The sequence below is a fragment of the Piliocolobus tephrosceles genome, chromosome 21, assembly GCF_002776525.5.
Source record: "Piliocolobus tephrosceles isolate RC106 chromosome 21, ASM277652v3, whole genome shotgun sequence".
In the NCBI taxonomy this organism is placed as follows: Eukaryota; Metazoa; Chordata; class Mammalia; order Primates; family Cercopithecidae; genus Piliocolobus; species Piliocolobus tephrosceles.
Window position 1 is genome coordinate 6,900,586 of NC_045454.1, and position 17,333 is coordinate 6,917,918.

The 17,333-nt window shown below is 54.5% G+C and overlaps 3 protein-coding genes and 1 long non-coding RNA gene across 5 annotated transcripts in view; 2 read left to right on the plus strand and 2 right to left on the minus strand.

Annotated features, from left to right (window-relative positions):
- The window catches only part of ETFB (electron transfer flavoprotein subunit beta), a 14,751-nt gene extending 14,125 nt beyond the window's left edge, over positions 1-626 (plus strand). For both annotated transcript variants that reach the window (XM_023182472.2, XM_023182471.2), the window contains one exon: positions 414-626. In XM_023182472.2, the coding sequence (XP_023038240.1) occupies positions 414-584 (171 nt within the window). In that variant the 3' untranslated portion in view covers positions 585-626. The remainder of the gene's footprint in view (positions 1-413) is intronic.
- Positions 627-1,728: 1,102 nt separating this feature from the next.
- LOC111519924 lies at positions 1,729-4,951 on the minus strand. Its single transcript, XR_002724524.2, has 4 exons — positions 4,711-4,951; positions 4,017-4,152; positions 3,548-3,629; positions 1,729-1,944 (listed from the first exon to the last, which is right to left on the minus strand). It is a non-coding gene; the product is annotated as an uncharacterized LOC111519924 (long non-coding RNA).
- On the plus strand, positions 3,825-14,375 carry VSIG10L (V-set and immunoglobulin domain containing 10 like). Its single transcript, XM_023182579.2, has 10 exons — positions 3,825-3,917; positions 3,995-4,852; positions 5,275-5,568; positions 5,704-5,988; positions 6,974-7,228; positions 7,913-8,191; positions 8,566-8,862; positions 11,635-11,748; positions 11,974-12,128; positions 13,268-14,375. Exons 1-10 carry the CDS (start codon positions 3,878-3,880, stop codon positions 13,337-13,339), a joined length of 2,649 nt encoding a protein of 882 aa, XP_023038347.2. The 5' UTR covers positions 3,825-3,877; the 3' UTR covers positions 13,340-14,375.
- Positions 14,376-17,110: 2,735 nt separating this feature from the next.
- The window catches only part of IGLON5 (IgLON family member 5), a 16,039-nt gene continuing 15,816 nt past the window's right edge, over positions 17,111-17,333 (minus strand). Inside the window, exon 8 of the mRNA XM_026448369.1 lies at positions 17,111-17,199. Coding sequence (XP_026304154.1) covers positions 17,111-17,199 — 89 coding nt within the window. The remainder of the gene's footprint in view (positions 17,200-17,333) is intronic.

Genomic DNA, 17,333 nt, shown 5'->3' on the forward strand with positions numbered 1-17,333 from the left:
TCATCTCAGCCTATAGGGAGGGTTCAGGGCATCATCTCAGCCTATAGAGAGGGCTCAGGGTATCATCTAAGCCTATAGGGAGCCTTCAGCATGTCATCTCAACCAGAAGTCCACTGAGTCATTACTACAAAAAGGATGAGTTTGCCAGTCTGTTGCAGCCCGTGAAGGGCTTCCTGAATTGGTTACCTAAAGGAGGACTGCTGCGATAGTTGGGCCTCCCAGGGCCTCCTAGCCAGCAGGAGTTTCCACACCAGGTGTGGCCCTGTGAGAAGTTTTGTGTGTCCTGGCCAGTCGGTGGGTCCAGAGGGTCCAGTCCATGGGACTGGTCTGCAGGCATGGCACCCATGGGAAGGAGGTGGCAGGAGGGTGGCAGGGGTTCCACAGCCCTGTGAACAATGGCTTCCCATGTGCAGAAAGCCAAGAAGAAGAAGATCGAGGTGATCAAGCCTGGGGACCTGGGCGTGGACCTGACCTCCAAGCTGTCCGTGATCAGTGTGGAGGACCCGCCCCAGCGCACGGCCGGCGTCAAGGTGGAAACCACTGAGGACCTAGTGGCCAAGCTGAAGGAGATCGGGCGGATTTGAGCCCCTCCCAGAGATGGCAATAAAACTGACTCTCAACATCTATCTCTGTTAACTCATTTCCTAGAGACATTCAAGTAAATGTTGAATGAACCTATTTGGTTCATTCAACATTTACTTGAGTCTTTTGTGTGCCAGACCCTGTGGATCCAGTCCCTGCCCATGAGGAACCTCTATTGATACAGGGGACAATGAGGACAAAGGCAGCTGTAATTCGGGGTGAAGTATGCTAGACGTGGAGGCACACTGGGCCCCTGGGAACCCAACTGGGGGACCTGACCTGGCCCAGCCCGTGGGGTCAGAGATTTCCCAGGGAGATGACTTCCACGTTGAGTGTTGGAACACAAATATCAGTGAGGTGGGTGAGAAGGGCTTTTATCCACAATGTTTGCAGGACACTCAAGACAGTCATTCTCTCTTGTGTCCCCAGTCTCAGCAGGGACATAGGAGAGAATGAGGCCAGAAGCTGCGGTTCTGGTGTGAGACACAGACAAGCCACAGAGAATCGAAACTTAGTGTGGCAATGAACTGCCTGGGTCTACAGTCAGATTAGTTTTTTTTTAATTATATTTTTTTGAGACAGAGTCTTGCTCTGTTGCCCAGGCTTGCACCATCACACCTGGCTAATTTTTGTATTTTAGTAGAGACGGGGTTTCACCGTGTTGCCTAGGCTGGTCTTGAACTCCTGACCTCAAGTGATCCGCCCATCTCAGCCTCCCCAAGTGCTGAGATTACAAGCATGAGCCACAGCGCCTGGCCTAATTTTTTGTTAAAAAAATTGTGTTCCATTCCTCTGGCCTTCTGGCAGCATGTGATTTCATATGCTCACTGTCACCTTTGCCAGCTAGATCTTGGGTGAGTTCCTTCCTGTTTTTGAGTTTCATTTGCCTCATCTGCAGATCAAAATAGTAACGGCATCATGTAGGGGTTAAGGGCATGGGTTCTGGGTCCCAGGGCCCTGGGTCAAATCCCACTGGACCCATTCCTGGCTCTATGAGGATCTCAGATAGGCAACTACTCCCTGAGCCTCAGTTTCTTTCTCTATCAGGTGGAAGTAGTGATACCTGTATTCTGGTTGTCTGTTCTGGCATAACAAACCACCCCAAAACTTGGTGGCTTAAAACAACACTTGTTTATTATGCTCTTAAGTCTGGAATCTGGGCAGGGCTCAGCAGGGGCAGCTTGTCTCTCTGTGCAGGATCAGTTCAGGTGCCTCAAATGGGGCCAGGGGATTGGCTTCCAAGAGGGCTCACCCACATGGCCAGCAAGCTGGCTGGGGCTGCTGACCAGGGGCCGTGATTCCCCTCCATGGGACTGCTGAGTTTCCTCCCAGTGTGGCGGCTGGGTTCCATGAGGGAGTGTCCTATGATACAGAAAGTGGCATATGCCGGCCTAGATGCAGACCCTGGCACAGGGTCACTTCCACGTCTTGGTCCCGCAGTCACAGAGCCTACTGAGATCCAAGGAGTGGGGATATAGACCTCACATCTTAACAGGAGGATCCTCAAATTTGCAGCCCTCTTTAAACTACATAATCTACTCCATGGAGTTTTGCAAGGTTAATTTATGTAGCACCCCCATAACCACACCTGCCACGCAAAAAATGCTGAATGTATATTATTACCAGTATTAGTCCGGGCGCAGTGGCTCACGCCTGTAATCTCAGTACTTTGGGAAGCCAAGGTGGGTGGATCACTTGAGGTCAGGAACTCATGATAAGCCTGGCCAACATGGTGAAACCCCATCTCTACTAAAAATAACAACAGTTAGCCGGGTGTGGTGGTGCGTGCCTGTACTCCCAGCTGTTCCAGAGGCTGAGACGGGAGAATCACTGGAACCCGGGAGATGGAGCCTGCAGTGAGCTGAGGCACTTGGGGTGACAGAACGAGACTCCGTCTCAAAAAATACATATATTACCAATATTTTTACTGGTGAGAACTGGGCCAAGGTAAGCTTAGAGGACTGGGAGCTGAGCAGAGGCCCTAAGCTCAGCATGGGATGGTGGGAAAAGCTATCAGAAGGAGTCAACGGTCTGACCATCCTGGTCCCAAGTCCAGCTTCTCCCTCTGGCTGTGCAACCTCCTGCAGGTCCCTTGACCTCTCTGAGCCTAAGTCCCCTGGCCTGCAAAGTGAGTATAATGACACTCAGCTCATAGGGTGTTTAGAAGGGTTCAGCCTGATAATGCATAGGAAACATTTAGCATAGTTCCCGGCTCAAACTAAGTGGTAATTATTATGGTTCTTAATAAGGTGAGACCTGAAGGACAAGTTGTGGTTTAGCCAGGCTGGAGGGAGGTGGAGAGTGAGAGCATTCCAGGTAGAGGACTGGGAGGTGAGATGGGCGGGCAGGATGTTCAAGTGCTGGAGTCGGGTTGGGGGGGTGTGCATGCGTTTGCTGTGAAGCTTGGATGTCTCCAGAGGGCGCTGGGGAGCCAGGGGAGGGCTGTGAGCAGGGGAAGGCAGGTTCAGCTCTGGGTATAGAAGGACCCTGGCAGGGACTGGAGGAGACTGGGCAGAGGAGGGAGACGGGGCAGGAAGAGAAGACAGGGCCTGGCCAGTGAGAACTAGGGTGAGGAGGGTTGGACTCAGATTGACAGTGGTGACGGGGAGGGCGGAGGTTGGGAATGTTTCCCAGCATTTGTGAAGATGGTGAAGCCATCCTGGAGGTGTGAGGAAGTTTGGGTTAGAGGAGAGATTCTGAGTTTAGCGCGACACAGGCCATGTGAGGGCCTCGGGGATGCGGAAATGCAGCTCTGGGCTCAGGATAGAGGCCCTGGCAGGAGACAGCACCTGGAGACTTGGTTCTGAGAGAGCCGTGGGAGGGTTTGGAGCAGAGGAGGAGCAGAGTCAGGTGTATCTGAGGCTGCAGGCAAGACAGAGTGGAAGGGGCCAGGAGGCTGGGGAGGAGGAAGCCTGTTCTGAAGCTGTGGCCATCAGAGGTGGGGCTCTCGGAAAGGTCACCTCACCCTCCTCCAGGAAGTCTTCCTGGCTTTGTCCCACAAACTTGCTACCACATTTTTAGCTGGGAATGTTTTCTCCATCTTCCCCCTGCGGGTGGGGAGTACAGGGATCAGGCTGGGCCTCCCTGCAGATGGGACCAGCTGATGAAGAGAGTGGGGTGGGGTGGGCAGCTCAGCCACCACGTCGGGGTTGGGGATCCCGGCCCCTCCCTCTGGGTCTGGCTCCCTTCCCCTCCCAGGAAGCTAAGCTACCAGTCCTGTTGGACTCGTCCGACCCAGGAGGGATGGGTGCAGTCCTGGGTCTCTCCCCAGTGTCCTTTCAGTGAGGCCAGCACCATGGACACCCCACAGGCTCTACCGCTCTTCCTACTCCTGGGTAAGTTCCCTGCTCAGTCCCCTCCCCTCCAGTCCCCCTGAGCAGCCTCCCCCAACACTTTCCCCTCTTCTCTGCAGCCTCCTTGGTAGGGGTCCTCACCCTCAGAGCCTCTTCTGGACTTCAGCAAACCAACTTCTCCTCTGCCTTCTCTTCGGACTCAAAGAGCTCTTCCCAGGGGCTGGGTGCAGAGGTTCCCTCCATCAAACCTCCCAGCTGGAAACTTCCGGATCAGTCCCTGGATTCAAAAGGCTCTGCTGGAATCTCTGATTCCAGCTGGTTTCCTGAGGCCCTGAGTTCCAACAACATGTCTGGGTCCTTCTGGTCAAATGTTTCTGCTGAGGGCCAAGATTTGAGCCCGGTTTCCTCCTTCTCTGAAACCCCTAGTTCTGAAGTATTTCCTGATATTTCGGACCCTCGAGTTCCTGCCAAAGACCCCAAGCCTTCCTTCTCTGTTAACACCCCAGCTTCAAACATTTCTGCTCAAGTCTCCAACACCAAACTCTCTGTTGAGGCCCCAGATTCAGAATTCTCCCCTGATGATATGGATCTTCAACTCTCTGCCCAGAGCCCTGAATCCAAACTTTCTGCAGAGACCCACTCAGCTGCAAACTTCCCCCAGCAGCTAGGGGACCCACTCGCTGTGCTGGTGGGAACTACCATCCGGCTCCCCCTGGTCCCAGTCCCCAGCCCTGGGCCCCCCACCCCTCTGGTGGTCTGGCGCCGGGGCTCTAAGGTGCTGGCAACTGGAGGCCTGGGGCCAGGGGCACCTCTGATCAGCCTGGACCCTGCTCACCGAGACCGCCTGCGATTTGACCAGGCCCGGGGGGTTCTGGAGCTCGCCTCTGCCCAGCTGGACGATGCAGGGGTCTACACGGCTGAGGTCATCCGGGCAGGGGTCCCCCGGCAGACTCGCGAGTTCACGGTGGGTGTGTATGGTAAGTGGGCCCTGGCGTCCGGAGTGCAGGCGGCAGGGGCTGCTCTGCTCTGCCAGGCTTTGGGCAAGTCACGGTGCTGTGGGGTCCCTGGATGGCAGCAGAGGGCTTCTGGGTTGAGGAAAGGAGGAAAAGAGCTAGAGGTCAAGGCAGGGGTGTTGGAGCAATGTTGGACCTGGGATGGAGACTCTTGGGGGCCTGCACTCCCAGGTCTGAGGGAGGAGGAGGAGGCTGGGAGCCTCTTCTGTCGAACTCCTGGGTCCCGGAGAGAAGGGGTCTGGGGGCTCAAACTCATGGGTTTATGAGAGGAGAGGGATGGGAGCCGAGACTCCAGGGGCTTAGAGGGAGCAGCGGCTGGGGCTCCCTCTAAGGGGACCAAAGATGGGCTCCAGGACTGGGTCCTGAGCCCGTTCTCCCTCTCCCAGAGCCCCTACCCCAGCTGTCGGTTCAGCCCAAGGCTCCAGAGACAGAGGAGGGGGCGGCCGAGCTCCGGCTGCGCTGCCTGGGTTGGGGACCCGGTCGCGGCGAGCTGAGCTGGAGCAGGGACGGACGCGCCCTGGAGGCGTCGGAATCCGAGGGAGCCGAGCCGCCCCGGATCCGCTCAGAGGGCGACCAGCTGCTCATCGCGCGCCCTGCGCGCAGCGACCACGCCCGGTACACTTGCCGCGTCCGCAGCCCCTTCGGCAGCAGGGAGGCTGCCGCCGACGTCAGCGTCTTCTGTGAGTTGGGGGGGTACCTCGGGTCGGGGACAGGGGGTCCTTGGGGAGAAGCGGGCTGGGGGCCCAGTCTCCGGGAGTCCCAGCGGAGTCCCAGGTGACCCTGACACTTGCAGTCCCGACCCCTCCTCCCTCCAGACGGCCCGGACCCGCCGATCATCACCGTCTCCTCGGACCGCGACGCCACGCCTGCCCGCTTTGTCACCGCGGGCAGCAACGTGACCTTGCGCTGCGCTGCCGCCTCGCGGCCGCCCGCCGACATCGCGTGGAGCCTAGCGGACCCGGCCGAGGCCGCGGTGCCCGCGGGGCCGCGCCTCCTGCTGCCCGCGGTCGGGCCGGGCCACGCAGGCACCTACGCCTGCCTGGCAGCGAACCCGCGAACCAGCCGCCGCCGCCGCTCGCTGCTCAACCTCACTGTGGCGGGTGAGAGGCCGGGGCGAGAGTCGGGGAATGCCTGAGGGGCGGGGCCAGAACAGGGGCGGGACTAGATGAAAGGGGCGGGGCCAGCAAGGAGGTGCAGCATACCGGTGGGTGGGGCAGGGCCAGCGGGAAAGCTGGATCACCAAGAAGGAGCTGGTATTCCCGTGGTGGGGCGGGGCCGGCGCGGGGGGGCGGAGATACCTAGGCTAAGGGGCGGGGCCAGCGAGGAGGAGCCCGATACCGGAGGGTGGGGCGGGGCCAGCGGGAAAACTGGATCACCAAGAAGGAGCTGGTATACCCGTGGTGGGGCGGGGCCAGCGCGGAGGGGCCGAGACACCTAGGATAAGAGGCGGGGCCAGAAAGAGGACAAGCGAAGGAGCCAAATGGAGTGGCAGGGATGTCCGGGACTGACGGGCCGGCCCAGCACTGAGAAGGCGGACATTCCGGGGCATGGAACACTCTCAACAAAGTCGACAGCGGAGTTAAATGGCAAAGAGTGGGAGTTAGAAAGGGAAAGAACTAAGTTGCTTGGGCGGGTAAGTGGGATCAGCAAACGGAGAAGGTACCTGGGAAGGGGCGGAGTCACCAGGGAAAGGGGCGAGGTCATTTGGAAAGCGGGCAGAATTATCTTAGAAAGGGGATGGGATCCGCAAGGAAAGGCGGAGATATCTGGGAAAAGGGGAGGCTTCTCGGAGGGCAATCCAGAAGGGGGCGAAGTAACCTGGCAGAAGTGGTGGAGCTGGAAAGGAAGGGGATGAGTTACGTTTGGGAAGAGAAATATCATTGTGTGAAGATGCAGTTTTCTTAAGAAAGTTGGGCAGTCATCAGGGCTGCCGGCTACCCACTTAGCGGGGAAGTTGGGAACGAGATCTCAGGAAAAGTGGGGAGTGTGAGCGCCTATGGAGCGGGGCTAGGGAAGAAGGGAGTTACTGCGCAGAGAGGCGGGACTAGAGGGACTACAGCCTCATTCTCTGCCTTCTCTCCACAGACCTGCCCCCCGGGGCTCCACAGTGCTCAGTTGAAGGAGGTCCCGGGGACCGCAGCCTCCGCTTCCGCTGCTCGTGGCCCGGCGGGGTCCCTGCCGCCTCCCTGCAGTTCCAGGGTCTCCCCGAAGGCATCCGCGCGGGGCCAGTGTCCTCTGTGCTGCTGGCGGCCGTCCCCGCCCACCCCCGGCTCAGCGGCGTCCCCATCACCTGCCTTGCTCGCCACCTGGTGGCCACGCGTACCTGCACAGTCACGCCGGGTGAGACGGCGCGGGGCTTTTTTGCTGTTTCTCGAGTAGGAGGGAGACTCTTTCTTTGGTCCTTCGAAAATTCTGAAGGGGTTTGGGGTACGTCCTTAGTCCAAGAAAGAGGCAGGACTTCACTGTCTTCAAACTAGAAAAGGGACAAAGACTTTCCTATACCTCATGGGGAGGGCGTGCAGGGATGGGGGTATTTTTCCGGACACAGGAAGAAGGCCATCAGTTTCCCACGTGTTCAGAGAGATAAAGCAGTGATGTTTTAAAGAGTAACGAGGTCGGGCGCAGTAATAGCAGCACTTTGGTAGTCGGGGGCGGAAGGATTGCTTGAGCCTAGGAGTTCCAGACCAGCCTGGGCAGTGTGGCAAGACCCAGTCTTATAATTATTATTGCTACATAATAATAATAATTATTATTATTATAAAGAAGAATGAATAGCTGACAATAATATGAGTTTCCCAGTACAGGGCCTACTTCTATGGTATGTGTTCAATAAGTGTTTGATGAGGAAATCAGATAATAAATGAATGAATGAATGAGCGAATGAGTGAGTAAACTGGCAGTTCTTTCTCAGGTGGCCAAAGCGCCGGGGCTTACCACCATCTGATTTAAAGTAGGGCATAGGACCTGTTCTTTGAATCCAAGGTAAGGTCTTGACTTTCTTAACTGGGCTTCTCCCACCTGCAGAGGCCCCCCGAGAGGTACTGCTGCATCCGCTGGTGGCAGAGACACGGTTGGGGGAGGCAGAGGTGGCACTGGAGGCCTCTGGTTGTCCCCCACCCTCTCGGGCATCCTGGGCCCGGGAAGGGCGTCCCCTGGCTCCAGGAGGCGGGAGTCGCCTGCGGCTCAGTCAAGATGGGCGGAAGCTCCACATCGGCAACTTCAGCCTGGATTGGGACCTGGGAAATTACTCCGTGCTGTGCAGTGGGGCGTTGGGAGCTGGCGGTGACCAGATCACCCTCATTGGTGAGCCACATTATTTCAGAAAGCCCGCAAGTCCAGGCCCCCAGCCCTCAGACCCGGAAGTTCAGGCTCCAGACCTCTCCTTCCCCAGACCTAGGATCCAGGCCCCCAGCCCCTCCTCCCTGGAGTCCAGGCCCAGCCCCTCCCCCCTCAGACCCAGGAGTCCAAGCCCCAGCCCCTCCTCCCTCAGACCCTGGAATCCAGGCCCCAGCCCCTCCCGCCTCAGACCCAGGAGTCCAGGCCCCAGCCCCTCCTCCCTCAGACCCTGGAGTCCAGGCCCCAGCCTCTCCTTCCTTAGACCCAGGAGCCCAGCCCCCTAGCCCCCTTCCCTCTCCTCTCTGGCACCCAAGAATCTAGCCTCCCCTACATCCCTCTAGGACCCTCCATATCCTCGTGGAGGCTTCAGAGAGCCAGAGATGCAGCCGTGCTGACTTGGGATGTAGAGCGCGGGGCCCTAATCAGCAGTTTTGAGATCCAGGCATGGCCAGATGGGCCTGATCTGGGCAGGACTTCCACCTACAAGGACTGGGTCTCCCTGCTCATCCTGGGGCCTCAGGAGCGGTCAGCTGTGGTGCCCCTTCCACCTCGGAATCCAGGGATCTGGACCTTTCGGATCCTGCCCATCCTGGGGGGCCAACCAGGGACTCCATCACAAAGCCGGGTCTACCAGGCCGGTAAGTTGGGGCTGTCCAAGTAGACCTTCTCAGTCTGTTGTGCCAGATCCTCCCTCTCTCCCTGTTTTAGTTTCCCGGGGCCTGCCCTAACAAAGTACCATGAACTGCATGGCTTGAAACAACAGGAATTGGCGGGGTGCGGTAGCTCACGCCTGTAATCCCAGCTCTCAGGGAGGCAGAGGCGGGAGGATAGCTTGAGCCCAGGAGTTCGAGACCTGCCTGGGTAATATAGCGAGACCCCGTTCTCCACAAAAAGGGGGAAAAAAAGAAACAATAGGAATGTCTTCTCTCACAGATCTGGACGTCAGAAGTCAAAAATCAAGGTGTTGAGAGGGTCCTACTCCCTCTGACGCCCTGTGTAGAATCCTCCTTTGTCTCTTCCTAGCTCCTGGTGGTGGCTGTTTCATCCTTGGCATTCCTTGGCTTGCAGCTGTGTCACTCCAACCTCTGCCTGCAGCTTCCCACAGCCTTCTCCCTGTGTGTGTGTCTCTGTCCTCTTCTTCTTCTTTTTTTTTTTTTTTTTTTTTGAGATGGAGCTTCACTCTTGTTGCCCAGGCTGGAGTGCAATGGTACGATCTCAGCTCGCTACAACCTCCACCTCCCGGCTTCAAGTGATTCTCCTGCCTCAGCCTCCTGGGTAGCTAGGATTACAGGCATGTGCCACGACGCCCAGCTAATTTTTGTATTATTAGTAGAGATGGGTTTCACCACATTGGTGAGGCTGGTCTCAAACTCCCGACCTCAGGTGACCCACACACCTTGGCCTCCCAAAGTGCTGGGATTAGAGGCGTGAGTCACAGCACCTGGCTTCTGTCCTCTTCTTTTAAGGACACCAGTTATATTGGATTAGGGTTCACCCTAATGACCTCATATTGACTTGGTTACATCTTCAGAGAACTTATTCCAAAATAAAGTCACACTCACAGGAACAGGGGTTAAGACTTCAAGATACGTTTTTCTTTTGGGGTGGGCACAATTCAGTTGATAACATTCTTCCACTGGAGTGTCTCAGGATTTAGTCCTCACTCCCCAAAGTGATCATGTTCACGCTCATGGCCTTCAATAACATTAATACTCAGATGACTCCCAAATGTCCTGGACCCTGACTTGTCTCTTGAAAAGGATGTTCTTCCTACTTAAGATCTTCACTATTTTTTGGCGAGGTGGGGTGGGGTGGTGGGACAAAGTAGAGTACAGTGGCATGATCTCAGCTCACTGGAATCTCCACCTCCTGGGTTCAAGTGATTCTTCTACCTCAGCCTCCCGAGTAGCTGGGATTACAGGTGTTAGCCACCATGCCCAGCTAACTTTTTTTGAATTTTTAGTAGAGACAGGGTTTTGCCATGTTGGCCAGACTGGTCTTGAGCTCCTGACCTCAAGTGATCTGCCTGCCTTGGTCTCCCAAAGTGCTGGGATTACAGGTGTGAGACACTGAGCCCAGCCAAGATCTTCACTTTGGATGTCCGGTTAGCATCCCAAATGTCATACACCCAAAACAGATCTTTTGATGTTTTCCCTCAAAACTGCATCCCCCAACCCTCCAGTCTTCCCCATACTCATAAATGTCACTACTTACAGGCCGCATCACCCCTGACATCCTAATTGCCAGCAAGTTCGGTCCATTTTCCTTCTAAAATATTTTCCATCTTCACCCCAAGGCTCTGGTCAAACACAGCATCCTTTCTTGCCTGGACTGCAACAGCTGTTTATTTGGTATCTTTATACTCCCTCTTGCTCTCAGATAATGCATTCTCCGTGTAGAAGCCAGAGTTATGCAAATCAGATCATGAGGCTGCCCTACATAAAAGTCTTCCATTAATTTCTGTGGGACCCCTTTGGGATCTGGTTCCTGGAAACCTTTTCTACTTCACTCTCCACCTCCAGCTCTCTCCTTCCATATCCTCCACCCATGCTGGCCTTCGTTGAACAGAGAAAGCTCTTTCCTAGTTCTGGACCTTTGCATTTTCTGTTCCCTCCTCTTGGAACACCCTTTCCCAGGTTTAGTATGACTGCCTCTGGTCTTTATTCTTCAAGTCTCTGTTCACATGTTACTTCCTCAGGGACCTAACTCACCACTGTTTCTAAATGTCACATCCCTTCCCATTATTCCTTTTTTGTTTTTTCTTTGTTTGTTTACTTTTTTTGAGACAAGGTCTCACTTTGTTGCCCAGGCTGGAGTACAGTGGCAGGATCTGGGCTCACTGCAGCCTCAACCTCCCCAGACTCAGGTGATCTTCTTACCTCAGTCTCCTGAGTAGCTGGGGCTACGGGCCCAGCCACTGCACCTGACTAGCTTTTCTATGTTTTGTAGAGACAGGGTCTCGCTATGTTGGCCAGGCTGGTCTCCAACTCCTGGACTCAAGTGATTGCCCACCTTGACCTCCCAAAGTGTTGGGAATCACAGGTGTGAGCCACCACACCTGACCCTCATTATCTCTATCACATAACTCTTTCTTTCTCGGGACAATCTGTGATTATGTTATGTATTGCTCATTTGTTTCTGACTTCTCTCCTAGAATTAAGCCCACAAGGGTAGGCATCTTTCCTGTTTGGCCCACCAATGAATCCTCACTACCTGTCCGAGAGCCAGGCACACTGCAGTAACTGTTAAATGAGTTGAGAGTGCTAGGGTCCCACATTCCTGGGTTCTGGGAGGGGAGGGACAGTGGGGGCTGGACTCCTGGGTCCCAGCATAAAGTTAGAGGGCTTAGGAAACTTGGGTCCAACCTTGGTTCCTGTTCCCCTTCTCTTTCTTCTCTTTGTCTCTTCCAGGCCCCACATTGAGCCACGGGGCCATTGCCGGCATCGTCCTGGGCTCCCTACTGGGCCTGGCGCTGCTAGCCGTACTTCTCCTCCTTTGCATCTGCTGCCTGTGCCGCTTTCGTGGTGAGCAAGGGGACTGGGGAAGGGGCAAACATGGCCAACCGGGAAGGACCCTAGAAAGAGGCCGGTGGAAGACCTGACTGAGCCAATCAGCACCATCATAGGTCATCCATCCTGCCAATCAGCATAAGGCTCCGCCTCTCAGACCAGCTTCCCTTGCTATTGGCTGGGTTGGCATGTTGGGGCAACTAATCAGGTATTCCTGCTTCTCTTCCTCCTCTCAATCAGGAAAGACTCCTGAGAAAAAGAAGCATCCTTCTACCTTGGTCCCCGTGGCCACCCCCTCAGAAAAGAAGATGCACAGTGTGACCCCAGTGGAGATTTCATGGCCTCTGGACCTCAAAGTCCCGCTGGAGGACCACAGCTCAACTAGGGCCTACCAAGTGAGTGTGGGTGCCCTCATTTCCTCCTGGAATTGGGGCGGAACTTCTTGTATTATAGTCAGGGAGATGAGAGGGTCCCAATTATCTAACTCCAGTTTTACTTGTTAGTTTACAGTCTGTATAACTTTATCCTTTTTAAAAATGCATCAAGTTTGGACAAAGCTTCCCGCCTCACTTTGATGTATATTAAAATAAGAGTGAATTCCAGTTTCACTTACAAAGGAGGATGAGATAGGATCTCTCTCTCTTTTTTTTTTTTTTTTTTTTTTTTTTGAGACAGAGTCTCACTCTATTGTCCAGGCTGGAGTGCAGTGGCGCCATCTCGACTCACTGCAGCCTCCGCCTCCTGGGTTCAAGCGATTTTCCTACCTCAGCCACCTGAGTAGCTGGGATTACAGGCATGAGCCACCATGCCTGACTAATTTTTGTATTTTTAGTAGAGACGGGGTTTCACCATGTTAGGCAGGCTGGTTCCGAACTCCTAACCTCAAGTGATCCGCCCACCTCAGCCTCCCAAAGTGCTGGGGTTACAGGCATGAGCCACTATGCCTGGCCCCTCCTTTTTTCTTTTCCATAAAAATTGAGCAAGACCCATTTTTCTCTATGAAGTGGTGTGGAATTTCCTTGTTTCCCCATAAAAGAGGGGTTGTTGTGACCAGGCATGGTACCTCATGCCTGTAATCCCAGCACTTCGAGACGTTGAGGAGAAAGAATCGCTTGAGCCCAGGAGTTCGATACCAGCTTGGGCAACATAGGGATACCCCATCTCTACAAAACATTTTAAAATTAGTCTGGCATAGTGGCATGTGCCTGTAGTCCCAGCTACTAGGGAGGCTGAAGTGGGAGGATTGCTTGGGCTTGGGAGGTCGAGGCTTCAGTCTGCTCTAACGGTACCACTGCACTCCAGCCTGGATGACAGAGCGAGACCCGGTTTAAAAAAAAAAAAAAAAACTGGGTTGAGTTGTTGGCTGGCTTCACTCCATCGATAGCCAGACATTTTTTTTTCCCCCTCTCCAAGTGGAGGGTTCCCAGATAATCTCTAAAAAGTTCAAGCAAGAGCTGGAAAAAGTTCAGTGGGTGAGTCATGTCACATCCAGGGTACTACTGAGTTCTTCCCGCACCCCACCTCTCTCTTCCAGGCCACAGACCCCAGTCCAGTTGTCTCTGTAGGTGGGAGCTCAAAGACTGTTCGGGCAGCCACACAGGTGTGATCAGAGCCAGTGGCCTGCCCTGCACAGGGCATTTTGGGCCAGAACTTCCTATTTCACTCCAGCAGCAGGCAGGGCCTGCTATGACTGAGGGTTGGACCCTGAAAGTGGGACTTTCTGTCTCCCTCTCTTGCTGCAGAAGAAGAGTCTTCCTGTATTTGTGCAAGTAAGGAGATGTGACTTCTTGGCTGGGAAACTCCTGCTGATATCACTGTGTGGTTTGCACAACGTCCAAGCCTCTGCAGCAGACAGGCAGGGCTTGCTGTGTTGCTCTGAGCTAGAGAGGGAGCTTAGCCATGCTCTCTGAAAGGTCCCCCTACATTCACTTTGCCACATGTAGACCACACCCCATCCAGCTCCCAGCATCTTCATCTTAAAACAGATCAGATCATGTCCCTCTTCTCTTTAAACACTTCTATGGCCTGTGCATTTCCCTTCAGATATTATCCAAACTCCTCGTCGTGACCTTCAAAAATCTTGTGGTCTGGCCTCTGTTGGCCTCCCTGACCTCCCCTCCCAATTCTTTCTCTGCCCCGTGACTCCAGTATCACAGGCTGTCTCTCAGCCACAATTTATTTTGCCCCTAGAGTTTGCTCTGCTGGTAACACTTCTTTTTCCCTTATGTCATTCATTCCTCAAGTCTAAGAGTAACAATTGCCATCTTAGACGACCATTCCCCTACCCCTCCCTTAGTCTTGGGTTAAGTCCCAGAATCCTTGAATATGCCATTTCTGATACATAAATATGTAATTACTTGTGTGGCCTGAGACTCTCTGTCTAAACTAAGGGCTTTACGAAAGCAGACACCACATCATTATCTCAGCACTTAACCCAGAGCCTGGCACACAGCAGGCAATCAATAAATATTTGTTGACTGATCAGATGTTTTGGTGCTGGTGAAGAGCTGGGCTTGCTGCTGCTGTCTTCAGCGTAAGTCTTGCTTTTTCGGCTGGGTCTCTAATTGAGAATTTAGAGAGTGCCTTGGTGAGGATTCTTTGGACTGCAAGTAACAAAATAAAATGGTGGCAGGAAATATGAAGGTGGCTGGTTTCAGGCTGGCTCAGCAGCTCAGTGATGCCATTAAAGACATGGGCCCTTTGCATCCATCTGCTCTGCCACCTTCAGTGGGTTGCACATTGACACTAAGCATGTTGCTTCATGTAGCAAGATGGTTGCTGCAGCTCCAGTCATCGCATCTTCATACAACTGTATCCAAAGATAAAAGGAAGGGGACAGAACTTCCTCCCTATACATCTTCCCCATCCCCTACCTCCCTCTATCACTGCCTTCTTCCCTATCATGGAGTGGGAGGGAAGCTCTCCTGGAAACCTGCAAGCAAATTTCCATTTACGTCTCTTTGACCCAAACTGGCCACTTAGTTGCAAAGGAGGCTGAGAAACCAAATATCTAGCCTGTATCATAACAGGTGGATCTTCCAGCAAAGAAGAAAGGGGAACCAAACAAATGTGGGTAACCAGCATGCCTCAGGGAAGGAAAGCATGTGAGAGAACTTCTGGTTCATGATTGGGGGTAGAAAAGGCCATTGGAAGATAGAACCCCTGGATCCTTTTAGAAAGGTGAGGGTTGGGGTTCTGGGCCCTGTACGTCTTTTCTGTATCTATTAGGGTTTGCGTTCTTTTTTATTACTAGAGATAGAAAATCCAATGCAAATTGGTTTAAATATACAGGGGACTTTATTGCTTATACAAGTGAAGATGGGCATCAGTTAAGTGTTGATCCAGCTGCTCAAATGATATCATCATGGACTCAGTTTCTCTAAGGTTTCCAGTCTGCACTTCACAGTGTTACAGTGTTCCTATCATTCTCAGGCTCCATATGCAGCCCTCCCCACCACTGCTATCCCCACAGACCCAAGATCTCTCCATGTGATGGAGAAAAGCAACCCTGCAGATGTAGACCTCACATCACGGAGCCACAATATCCAGCAGAAAAGCATCTCTTCTTGGGAATCCATTCGCTTTCTCATTAGCCTTACTAGGTCACGTGCCCATCTCCAAGCCAATCACGAAATGGGCTATGCTGAGCGGCTTAGGCCAATCACAGGGCACCTCTGTAATGAGTCCATTCCATGTCTACCAATGAGAAAGCAGGTGGTAGGAATGATGCCGGAGAGGCACCATCAGTTGACTGCTACCCTTTGCCCTTCATTAACTCTAATCCTTAATGACATTGACACCTGCAGGCAGACTTTGGAAAAAGGCGTTTATTGGTGTGGTGGTCTCAACACTCCCTATGAATTGGAACACACGGCCCCCAGGGCCCCCCACCCCCTCCCTGGTATCCCTCCCCCGTCCCACCCCATCCCCTGGACCCTGGGAATGGAAGACAATGTGGGATGGGGCCCATGCCCCCGTCTGAGGTACAGTCACTGCGCCTTGCCCTCTCCTCTTCTCCACCAGACTCTGGGTGGTGTGGTTTGGGGTGGGTGTTTATTATATAGAGGGTCTCCTGGGAGTCGGAATTGGTGACATGGCATCTTTGTCTGGGCTCAGGATGTCTGTGTGATGCCTCTCTGTCCCCCACTTGGTGTGGTGTGGTGCACCAGGGTGGAGTATTCCTGCAATCAGAGCTGACGCTGCAGCCTCTCAGGGTCCCTTCCTGACAACAGATGCCTACTCAGGGGGAATACAGCTAGTCACCAGCTACAGGACAGCTGCAGCCAGGGGGCTATTGCTGGTCACAGTCGCTGGTGTGTGTGTGTGTGTGTGTGTGGTGTGTCTGAGTGTGTGTGAGGGCGGTCAGGTAGCCTTTGGGAGGTACAGTTGGTGGAGAGGCCAGGAAGTGACAGACCAGCAAGCCTACACCTGTGGGCCAGCTGCAAAGGCCCCGAGGGCAGCTGGCTGGTGCCACAGGTGGGGAAATCAAGGCCAAGGGGAGTGGTGGCGGGGGCAGGGCAAAGCACTGAAACAGACAGGTGACTCCTGCCACCAGTCTGACAGTTGGATGGAAGCACCGATTGGCCCAGGAGGGGGCCAGAAAATCCAAGGTAGGGAGGGACAGGAAAAGTGGGAAGGTCTCAGGCCACTGAGCCAGCGATGGGGCCTCTGGCTACAGGAAGCTGGTGGTTGACGGCAGGGAAGCCCAGAGCCCAGATGGAGGTCCCCCACTTACTCACAAAGGCTGAATGACAGCTTGACAGGTGAGTGTGGCACCCCTCCCCACTCCCAACCTGCCAGGAGTTGCCCTTTCGACAGGGGGAGGGTCAGTGTGCGTGCATATATTGGGGAAGCAGGGAGCCTGGTAAGCCTCTCTTCACAGCTTCCACTGCAGAGCCTCATACCTACCTCCAGTCAGAGGTGAGAGGCAGTAGGGTTGGGGACACTGGACATGGGGGTTTCGGGGGTGGGAGGACGGCTGAGTCCCCTCCCCCAGCCCACCCACCCCCACACACAGAGACACAGACACCTACACACGCATGCAGGCTCACACTCACACACCCACACCCACACGAGCCAGTTGACAGCCTGAGCTAAGAGAGAGGGGTATGGGGTGGCGGGAGTGGGTCACAATCGGAAACGTGAACGGGTGGCGAGAATGGCTGTAGAAAGATGCATAATTTTGCGTTATCCCTCACAGTGATGGGTTCTCTAAAGATCTTTCTTCCTCTGCCTCCTCCTCTTTCTCCTCTTCTCTTCTTCCTTGGTGGCCGAGAGCTCTTCTGCCCCCACGAGACCCACGGCTCTTGCTCCCCCTTTTCTCTCACTCTTGGCCTGAGGCCCCCTGCAGGGGGAGGCGAGCTCCACTGGGTTGCGCCTACATTCTCCACCACAGCCAGCCCAGGGCAGAGAGGAGGGCCAGGGGCCCTGGGGGCCTCGGGGCTGAGTTCTCCAGGGATCCTGGGCCTGGGGGAAGAGAAGGGGTCATGGAGGGAGGGCTGAGAGTCGGGGACCCCAAGTGTGTCTCTCCAGGAGCCCTGTCTCTTCTGAGCCCACCTCTTTAGGGGCCTTTCTGGATCTCTCGTTGGGTGTGCCTGCTT